The sequence below is a fragment of the Bidens hawaiensis genome, unplaced genomic scaffold, assembly GCF_021521415.1.
Source record: "Bidens hawaiensis isolate Kalapana, Puna unplaced genomic scaffold, B.hawaiensis_p1.1 tig00001461_1, whole genome shotgun sequence".
Taxonomy (NCBI): domain Eukaryota; kingdom Viridiplantae; phylum Streptophyta; class Magnoliopsida; order Asterales; family Asteraceae; genus Bidens; species Bidens hawaiensis.
Genome location: NW_027491082.1, coordinates 924,293 through 935,283, shown reverse-complemented (window position 1 = coordinate 935,283; position 10,991 = coordinate 924,293). Strand labels below are relative to the sequence as shown.

At 36.4% G+C, this 10,991-nt stretch overlaps 1 protein-coding gene across 1 annotated transcript; it reads right to left on the bottom strand.

Annotated features, from left to right (window-relative positions):
* Window positions 1–8,476: 8,476 nt before the first annotated feature.
* Window positions 8,477–10,681, bottom strand: LOC143576592 (zinc finger protein JACKDAW-like). Its single transcript, XM_077060649.1, has 3 exons — window positions 10,476–10,681; window positions 10,002–10,401; window positions 8,477–9,440 (listed from the first exon to the last, which is right to left on the bottom strand). Exons 1-3 carry the CDS (start codon window positions 10,603–10,605, stop codon window positions 8,576–8,578), a joined length of 1,395 nt encoding a protein of 464 aa, XP_076916764.1. The 5' UTR covers window positions 10,606–10,681; the 3' UTR covers window positions 8,477–8,575.
* Window positions 10,682–10,991: the final 310 nt, after the last annotated feature.

Sequence of the window (10,991 nt, the reverse complement as noted above, 5' to 3'; positions counted from 1 at the left end):
CCGAAGCCCATTAGATTTTTCATGTGGGCCGAAGCCCATAATCAAGTTATTGGGTCAAGCCCAAATGGGTTGGGCTAGGCCCGATAAGGTCAAGGGGTTTTGGAATGGGTTCCTAAGACATAACGGGTTATGTTTGTTATAACTAGACCGAGCCGTAGACCAAAATGGATGTTTGATTGTGGTTGATGTTGTGATTGTAGTTAATTATTCAAAGTTTCGGTTTGTAATAATTAATTAGGGGCTATTTTGTAATTATTTATTCATATGGGTATGTAATAAATAGATTATTTGTAATATCTTTATTTTATAGAAAAAATGTATTAGGACATTTGGTTTTGTAAAATTAAAGAAGATTGCAAAATTGGAAGTTTGGGCCTTATTGGGCCGGGTATGGTGATAATGGGTCTCACAAGCCCATTAAAGGGATTCAAGCCCAAATGGACCTAAGCCCACCCAATGAGCCCAAATGGAAGCTTATGGAAGCTAAGGCCCAAGTTCAAGCCCAATGGATCACAACGGGGTTGAAGAAGATGCTCGAAGCATTTGGATGCGGGATCGAGTGGGAGCTACAACATCCATGTGTCATGTGTCCCTTAGGATTGGACCTAAGACACACACTTGTTTCGGCTAACAAGTGTGGTCTAAATTAGTGGCTCGTGTCTAGTATAATTATGTATGCTTGTTAATTGATTGTTTGATTGTGTGGTTGTTAGATATTAGGATATCAACTTCGTCACTTAGAATTAATTAACAAAGCATAAAACGGGTTCTAATAATTATCGGTAATTACGTGACACATAGTTTAATAAAATGGATTTATTAACTAGCCGTCTCACGCCCATAATAAAATGGTTTTATTATAAATTAGAATTTTGAAAAATGGTTTCAAAATAATCATGTTACTAAATGCATGTTAGAACATGATTTAAAGTTTTATAACTAGAATTATTAAAACTAAAAATCCCTTTTTGAAATTAAGGATAACAAGTTAAACACCATCCTTTTGTATTAACGCTTAACATATTAGTAAGCTCTTAGTGGGAAAAAGGTCACCTAACCGCGTAGAGTAAATTAATATGTTGAGGTAATATTGGCATATAAATGGGAAAAAGGTCACCTAACCGTTTGTATGTTAATATTACAAGTTGATACAAGTAGGACGACTTAAATTAGAACCATGTGAAGAGGGTCACCCAAGCATGGGGTCTAATAGGTGTTGATGGGATAAACATGCCGACACGAAATATGATTTCGAACCGGTCCCATAAACTCTAGAAGTTGCAAAAGGGTTTGCAATTGTTATGAATAACTACCTTGATAAACCGACAATGGGAAAAAGGTCACCTAACCGGAGTCGGGTTTATCGTTGGATTCTAGATTTTAATTATTAATTATATTTGGTATATATATAAAAGGGTATTAATAATTAAAATATGTAAAACACTAAAATGAACTTAATTAAAATTCTGCAGATGGCCGCACACGTTGACGACAACATAATCCCTAACGTCCAAAACGTATCTCTCCGATCTATTCTCGCTAAAGACCGTCTTAACCACAATAACTTTTCGGATTGGTTCCGAAACTTAAGGATTGTTCTAAAACAAGAAAAATTATATCATGTTTTGGAAACACCTATCCCCAACGAACCGGAAGAGGGAACTGAGGTCGAATACATGAATTGGGTCAAACACACGGAAGATTCCATTCAAGTGTCATGCCTCATGTTGGCGACTATGGTTCCCGAAATCCAAAAGGATTTCGAAAACCATAATGCGTACGACATGATTACTCAACTTAAGGAAATGTTCCTTAAGCAATCGAGGGTTGAAAGGTTCGAAACGGTTCGAGCCTTGCATGCATGTAGAATGGATGATAATCAACCAGTTTCAACTTATGTACTTAAGATGAAAAGTTACATTGATCGCCTCGCCAAGCTCAATTGTCCCATCTCAAAAGAGTTAGCAACGGATTTGATCCTTAACTCTTTGTCGAAAAGGTTCGACACATTCGTGTTAAATTATAACATGAACGGGTGGGACAAAAACATTGGAGAACTTCACTCGATGCTTAAAACAGCCGAGGCGAGTATGGGTAAAAGGGTTTTACCCGTGTTTGCGATCAATGAAGGTAGATCCAAGAATCGATCTCAACCCAATCCTAAGGCTAAGGTAGCAAAAAGGAAGGGTCCTCCTGTGCATCTTAAGGGTAAGGGCAAGTCACCGGTTATGGCAAAGAAACAAAAGGTTATGGAACCGAGGGGTCATAAGGATGATCCTTTGTTTTGGTTGTGGGGAGACCGGACACTGGAAACGCAATTGCCCGGTCTACCTAAAGGAGCTAAGAGACAAGAGGAATGCGGGGCATACCTCGGGTAATGTCTTTATGATTAATATTGAGCTAAATCTTATTTCTTCTAACACATGGGTATTGGATACCGGATGTGGAACTCATATTTGCAATTGGTTGCAGGGGTTCAAAAGGAATGAAGACTTAAAGAAGGGCGAAGTGAGTCTTTTCATGGGCAACGGTGCAAGGGTGCACGTGGTCGCTAGAGGAGACTTCACTTTATCGCTTCCAAGTGGTTTGGAAGTTGTTTTGAGAAATGTTTTGTATGCTCCTAGTTTGACTAGGAACATTATTTCTGTGCACCTTCTTAGACAATGTAACTTTGACTTTAAATTTGTAAAATCAGAAATGCATGTATCATCTAATGGTATCTTTTATTTTAAAGCTGTACCAAACAACGGTATTTATGAATTGGTTCATGACAATACCTCAAATAGCTCATTATATCAAACTTCCACTAAAAGACTCAAAAAGGATTTGAGTGATTCCTACATTTGGCATTGTCGTCTTGGACACATAAACAAGAATCGTGTAAATACTCTCCAAAAGAATGGTCTTTTGAAAACAAATGAGTTAGGTTCGTTTGATGAGTGTGAATCTTGTATTCAAGGCAAGATGACCAAAGAACCTTTTAAAGGTACAAATGAAAGGGCTAAGGACTTGTTAGGTATCATACATACGGATGTATGCGGACCTCTCAAGCCCACTAGTAGGAATAGTGAAAGGTACTTCATTACCTTTACTGACGATTTTAGTCGATATGGGTATGTGTATCTAATGAAACACAAACATGAAGCCTTTGAAATGTTCAAGGAATTTCAAAATGAAGTACAAAATCAGCTCGACCGAACAATCAAGGTACTCCGCTCCGATAGAGGAGGCGAATACCTAAGTGATGCTTTTCAAAGTCATCTTAGAGATTGTGGAATTATTTCACAGCTCACTCCTCCTGGTACTCCTCAACATAACGGAGTATCCGAGAGGAGGAATCGAACACTGTTGGACATGGTTCGATCAATGATGGCACGAAGCTCACTACCACCATCATTTTGGGGATATGCGCTACTTACAGCGGCTCGTATTTTGAATATGGCCCCGACCAAAAAGGTGGATCGAATACCCTATGAAGTGTGGCATGGAAAGGTTCCATCCTTTTCATATTTAAGGGTATGGGGATGCATAGTTTATGTTAAACGTGACACCCCAAATAAGCTTGAGGCTCGATCCATCAGGTGTATCTTCATAGGATACCCAAAGGATGATATAGGATATATATTCTATGATCCTAGTGAACAAAAGGTGTTTGTTTCACGCAAAGGATACTTCTTAGAAACTAAGTTCCTTATGGAAGGACCTAGTGAAAAGAGAGTGGAACTTGAAGAGGTTCAAGAATCACTGGATGATACACAGTTGGTCGATACTAGTTTTCAACACGAGGATGTTGAAGGTGATCAAATGGTTGATCATACACACGTTGCTCGCAGATCTAGTAGGATTAGTCGACCTCCCAAGAAATATGGATTTCTTGTGGATGATTGCTACTTGGTCGATTCGGATGAACCGATCTCCTACAAAGATGCTATGTCACAACCTGATTGTGACAAGTGGCTTGAAGCCATGAGCGCCGAGATGCAATCCATGCACGATAACCAAGTTTGGGAATTGGTTGATCGTCCACTTAACTCCAAAATGGTTGGATGTAAGTGGGTCTTCAAGAAGAAGACCGATATGCATGGAAATTTAGATACTTACAAAGCTCGACTTGTCGCAAAAGGTTTCACGCAAACTCAAGGGATTGATTATGATGAAACCTTCTCGCCGGTCGCGATGCTTAAGTCGATCAGGATATTATTTGCCATTGCAGCTCATTTTGATTATGAGATATGGCAGATGGATGTCAAGACCGCTTTTCTTAATGGATATCTTGAGGAAGATGTCCATATGGTTCAGCCTGAAGGTTTTGTCGATCCATCTAATCCTGACAAAGTATGTAAGTTAAGGAAATCAATCTACGGGTTGAAACAAGCATCACGGATGTGGAATCATCGTTTTAATGAAGAAATCAAAGCGTTTGGTTTCGTCCAAAACGGTGATGAGGCGTGTGTGTATAAATGGGCTAGTGGGAGTATAGTCATGTTCCTTATTTTGTATGTCGATGATATACTTTTATTTGGAAATAATATACCAAGTATGGAAAGCGTTAAAACGTGGTTAAGTAGTCGTTTCTCAATTAAGGATCTTGGAGAAGCGACATATATCTTGGGAATAAAGGTCTATAGGGATAGAAAAAGGAAATTGATCGGACTTAATCAAAGTGCATACATTGATAAAATCCTGAAAAGGTTCAGGATGGAAAACTCTAAGAAAGGTTTGGTACCTATTCCTAGAGGAACCGTGTTAAGCTCATCCCAAAGTCCTAGCTCTAAGGAAGAGCAGGATAGGATGAAGCATGTTCCTTATGCTTCGGCAATAGGATCTATTATGTATGCAATGATGTGCACTAGACCGGACGTCTCGTATGCTTTAAGCATAACGAGTAGATACCAGCACAACCCAGGTGACAGTCATTGGATGGCTGTCAAGAATATATTAAAGTACCTTAGAAGGACTAAGGATATGTTTTTAATATATGGGTCTGGTGAGGAGGAACTCGTCGTAAAGGGTTACGTGGATGCGAGTTTCCAAACTGACCGAGATGATTCTCGATCACAGTCGGGATATGTCTTCATTTTGAATGGAGGCGCTGTCTCTTGGAAGAGTTCGAAGCAGGATGTTGTCGCGTTATCCACTACAGAATCTGAGTACATCGCCGCTTCAATGGCAGCCCAAGAGGCTGCATGGATGAAAAAGTTCATCATGGATCTAGGGATTATCTCTACCATTCAGGAGCCCCTAGAGATATTCTGTGACAATGAAGGTGCTATTGCACAGATCAAGGAGCCTCGTGCTCATCAGAAAACGAGGCACATTGAGCGCAGATTCAACTACATAAGGGATGAAGTTGAAAAGAGAAAGATATGTATTCATAAAGTTCATACCGATCAAAATATTGCGGACCCACTCACGAAGCTCCTCGATAGGCCAAAGCATGAGGGTCATGTTTGTGCATTAGGACTTCGGTATTCTAGTGAGTGGATTTAATCTGTATTTAGTGTTTGTATAAGAACGAATGAAATGGGTATCTCATGAAAAATTAATTATGTTTTAATTATTCAATGAGTTATGTTCTATATTTGCATGTTTAATCCATGAATGACTTATGTTGTTCTAAACGTCCGTAGTCGATCATACTTGTGGGAACAAGTATGAAGTTAAGACTATTATGAACCCGGATTGGTTGATATTCATGTGATGAATATAGGGCATAGGTTTGCCACCAAGGTTCATAGATATTTGTGGGATACAAATATTGGACATGATCCGCTCTCAAGGATCACTGCATGGAGTTAGTGCAACTGATCATAAGTAATCCTTGAATAAAGGCGAGTATCATTGTGTCCTTTGACCTGAGATGCATATCGGATCTGGTTTTTCATCAAGTCTGATATCTTGACTCTCTTCTTTGTTATTTCAGTAACACGATGACGTGTAAGAAAGAGCTCAGATATCATATGAGATGTCAACGAGGATGTATGCGGTCAAGATGGAATTTGTTCCTCTTATGTGTTAAGAGTTTAGATGTCTAAGGCCTGTTAAGTTAAATCATTGAGAGAATGATCACTCTGTGTCTCTTCGATTTGACAGGACATCTAGTAACAAAGGGATATAATGATAAGACTTACCTATATCATATCAAGTATGGACTTGAAGGGGATGATGTTATTGAATGGCACTTAGTCAAACACACTAGGGGTGGTGACCTGTTGTTAGGCGGTATTCACCATTAGCATTAACTTCCTATGAGTCTCGTGCAAGTGGGAGATTGTTGGAATACCGTATGCCCGAGACACATAATTAGGTTAATGTGGCTAGTCGTGTTTGATCCAAGTCGGGTCATACCCAATAACGAGTTAGACACACACCAATTATGTATTTGTTAAGATAAGATCTATGAGACAAATACAGAACACGATACATTCAGAAAATCGGGTTTCTGAATACCTACTTGAAAGTGTTAAATAAATTAATTGGTTAATTTATTTATTCAAATAATTATTATTGGAATGATTATTTAACTATGTGTTCTTTTATAAAATGGTTTATAAAAGATGGGGTGTTTATATATTTTATAATGTATAAAATAAATAAAAAAAAAAAAAAAAAAAAAGGATATTTTGGGGCCGGTTTTGGGTGGGCCCCACACCCCAAGGATTTGGTCAAGTTTTGTCATGGATTTGGTGAAAGGTTGAGTGATCTTCACTTGACTAAAAAACCTAACATTGATATGATGAGACATGATCTTATTATATAGATCAACACACTTTCAAGTAACAAAATAATAAGAACCACAACTCTCTTTCTCTCTTGTTTTCTTTGGTTCGGCCAAGTCAAGAAAGAAGAGGTTCGGGTCTCGGTTTTTCGTGTTCAAGCTCCCTAACATAGCTCGGTGTGTGTTGGAGGCTCGGGGTATATTCTATTTGAGGATTTTCCTTTTGAAAGTCTAGCATCAACATCATCATCTTCTTCAACATCAACTACATCTCTTAAAGGTTTAAGAATGTAAGTTTTACAAGCTTTGATAGTTTAGTTTTTCCGTATTACTTGATCCTTGCCTCGGGTTTCTAATAAATAGATTATTGGTAATCTTAAGACATGAATAAACTAGGTTGTTCATGTACACATATCATATAAACTTGTAATATATATATATATATATATATATATATATGGATAGATATGTTTAGTTTGTAAATATCACGCTTCCGCCTTAATTGTGACTAGTTAAATGGTTAACTAAGTATTAATTATCCATAGAAACCCAACATAAACAAAGCCCCAAAATTTTGCAAAATTAGATTTAATATTAATGCTTTATTCTCTACTAATTTCATAGCCGTTTACGGATGGTTTAATCTTATATATATAAAATCATTTAACCGATTCTAAAAGGGATTGTGGTGCATGAGTTGGTGTAGGTACTGTTGACAAAGAAGTCAAGGAGAAGATGTAAAGTAGCAAGTTAACAAAAACTAAAAAACATCTTTAAAGTGTTATGCTTTAACCAGGTAAATATTTATATATTATAAAACATCATATGGAATATATAATATCACACGACATTGTTTTGTTTGGCTAGCTAGTATATTCGGTTTCCTCGAACCCTTGCACACCTCTTACTCATACCGTGGGTACTTTAGTTACTAATTAATCCAAAACATTAAAAAGTATATTTTTCTTTTCAAGTTAAAGTATCATAATACCGTAAATTCAAGTCATAAACTCTTGAATTCGTGTCTAACTAAAGGTGATATCTGCTTTTGTTGGATACTTTCTGAATTTCTTGCAGCAGGTTCTCTTGTTAAAACTCTTGGATATGAATATTTATATGTTTGGAGTTTAAGAATCAAACTGATATGAATTTGACTCATTTAATTTGGCAAGTTATTTTGTAACATTAAGAGTCAAATACAAACAATTCTTAAAATAAGAAATGTACTAATTAATAAATATCAAGTAATTATGTCTTAGAGTAATTATTATTAATGTACTTATTTTTATAGTGTAGTTACTCTAGTTCAAGACACTAAATTATAATTACTCTTATCTGTGCGTTTAGTAGTTTAATTTCATTAACCGGTCTTGGTTCCCATCATTCACAACTTTGTAAAGTTTATTTTAGGATTAGTATATCTTGTCTGAAGTATTTTATGAGTTTGCAACACTAATTTTTTCATATATGCAAAGATCGTTAATTAATACCGACATTAGCTATATTGCCTTATAATTTTTTAATTGCATCTACGATTTTGATGATATACTTTTAACTAAAAAATGTTTTAAAACTTGAGAAACACTTTAATTATGATATACTAATTTTATATTTTAGATATATCCGTTTTCATGATGATAATACAAAAAAGAGCTAATCAATTATAGTTCCTAAAATAATTGAGGTTTCTATTTGATTTCACGTGATACAAATATAGAAATTTTAGCATGTGAAGTGCACATGTAATGGTCGTCACAAAAGTTGTTAAAACTTCAAACTTACAACTATCACATATAGTGACTTAAATCCATCACTACACAAAAATTATCCAACTATATCACAAATTAATTTACTTGTTTACTCTTGATTCCGACCAAATTGACTAAAAGACGACGCAAACTTGTGTAACTCTTGTTGCAAGTTATACGACACACTCCTCTCGTTCCTTGCAACACCCAAAAAGTCCCTAGTAAAATCACCATCACCGCTTTGCGTCGGTCCCTCCCCCGCCTTAGCCGCCATCATCATCAACCCATCGCTGTTCCGAGCAGTGGTGGATCTAGAAAAAAACTCAGGGGTATCCCGAGGGCTTTGTAAATGGGAGAGAGTTGTACTTGTACTATTCATGATCCCAAAACTAGCATCATTTCCACCGGAACTTGTGCTTCTTGTGGACCCCATTTGAGCCGCCTTTTGTAAAAGAGCGGTGGCAGACATATTAGCCACCGGTGCCTGTGGCACGGGTGGCAAAGATGAACACATGAGATTGTTTTGAGATGTTGAAGGACCACCAAAGTTATACATTTGAGCTTGTTGTTCTTCTTCTTTTAAAGATAACCATTGTGGTAATCCATTATATCTACCCAACCAGTTAACCATCTCCTGCGGTAGCATTCCGGTAGGGTTGTAGTTTGAGCTTGATGGCGGTAGAAATGATGAGTTGTTAGGGTTTTCTAATTGTGGGTTGGTGGCATTGTGGTCTAGCCAAATGGGAAGTCTTGGTTTTCCTATATTGATGTCAAGGTTGTTGCTCTCTAAACCACCACCAAACATACCTTGAATTTGTCTGTCACCGTCACCGCCACCACCGTCGTTCATCATCATCAAGTCACTCCTATAGCCCATACTCCCCATGTTTGGAACTAACGGACGTGACGCAAGTCTTGAGTTTTCTTCCATTAATGCATCACAAAATGCTCTATGTGTTATGAAGCTGTCCTTCCTGTTTATGCACAAAACAAACATCAGCACAGGAGTTTTTTTTTTACTTTTTATTATTATCATTATTGATTTATCATTTTATGTTTTATGTTTTTTTCTTGTTCGGTACTTTTTTCTACTTTGTATATCATGATAGTTATTATTATCATTCTATAAATATTGTTAGTTATTAATAGACGTTGATTAGCTTTATCATTATGTATTTATATAATTAGTTATACATGCATAAATACCGAAAATTCTTATGAAAATTCTTAGCCAAGTTAATCTATTATGAATATTATTGTTGTTTGATTTATATATCATTTTATTTTTTTAAGTTTGTTACTCACTAGCTAGTTATGTTCTCTAGTTTACATATGATAATTATTGATGTTTACAAATATTATAATTAGTTAATTAACTTTATAATTATCATTTCTAATCTGTTTTCAGTTCTTCAAAAATAGAAAATATTATTCATCATTATCTTTTTGTTACTTTTTTACATTTCTTTCACAAATTAATCTACACACATACAAACCAAATCGAAATCAAATGAATCAATTAACGATAAACATACCTTGAAAACAATGTTCCACAATCACATTTATACTCTCTTGTACCACAAATCTTGCTATGAGCTTTCCAATCCGATTGAACCGCATACTTCTTCGAACACTTTTCGCACTTCCATTTCTTTTCGCCATGTTTCCGGCTGTAATGCTTCTTAACTCCTGTTAGATCTCCAAGAGCTCGAGATGGATCGTGATGAACACAACTCTTCTCCGGACATATATAAACCTTCTTCTTCACCACTTCATTTTTGTTTCTTTGCTTAAGTTTCCATGGCAAGTTATGTCCTCTTCTATGAAGCTGCAAATTCTGGTCTCTTTGAAAACCCTTGTTGCATATCTCGCATACGAATCGATTGGTCGCCATTAGAGATGTTGGTGATAAAGCTATCACCTCAGCTTCTGGATCTATATATGTATACATTAAGATGGCTTAGAAGGTTTTGATTAAGTAATAATAATAAGATGAGTGGTTGTTTTACCTGGATTACCGGCTTGATTCCGCTTTCGTTTACCGGCAACTGAAGAGTTAGGGTTAGGGTTTGGGATGGGGTCATGGATGAAAGAGGTGAGGGAAGAAGGTGGTGATGAGAATCCATCTCCAGACATCATGTTTTTCAAATCTTTAATAAGTAAAACTAAAACAACAAATTAAGGTAGGTGAAGAAGAAAAAAAGAGGTTTTGATTAACAAAGAGACATAAACATGAGCATATGATGAAGATATATGAAGGTGAAGTGTTGTTGTTGAAATTAAGATTAAGAAAAGGCAGAAAAAGAAAGAAACTCCATGGACATGGAATTTTGTTTGAGATTGAGTCAAGTGGTGAGGCAGATTGATTGTTCTGTCTTTTTGCCTTTGTTTGAATCATATATATCGTAGAGAAAAAAACACACACATGATAGCTGCATGAAAAGATAACATTTCTGTTTCTCTCTCACATTCACACACACATAGATAGATACACAAAGAGAAGGCCTTATCCTCCACGGTTTCCA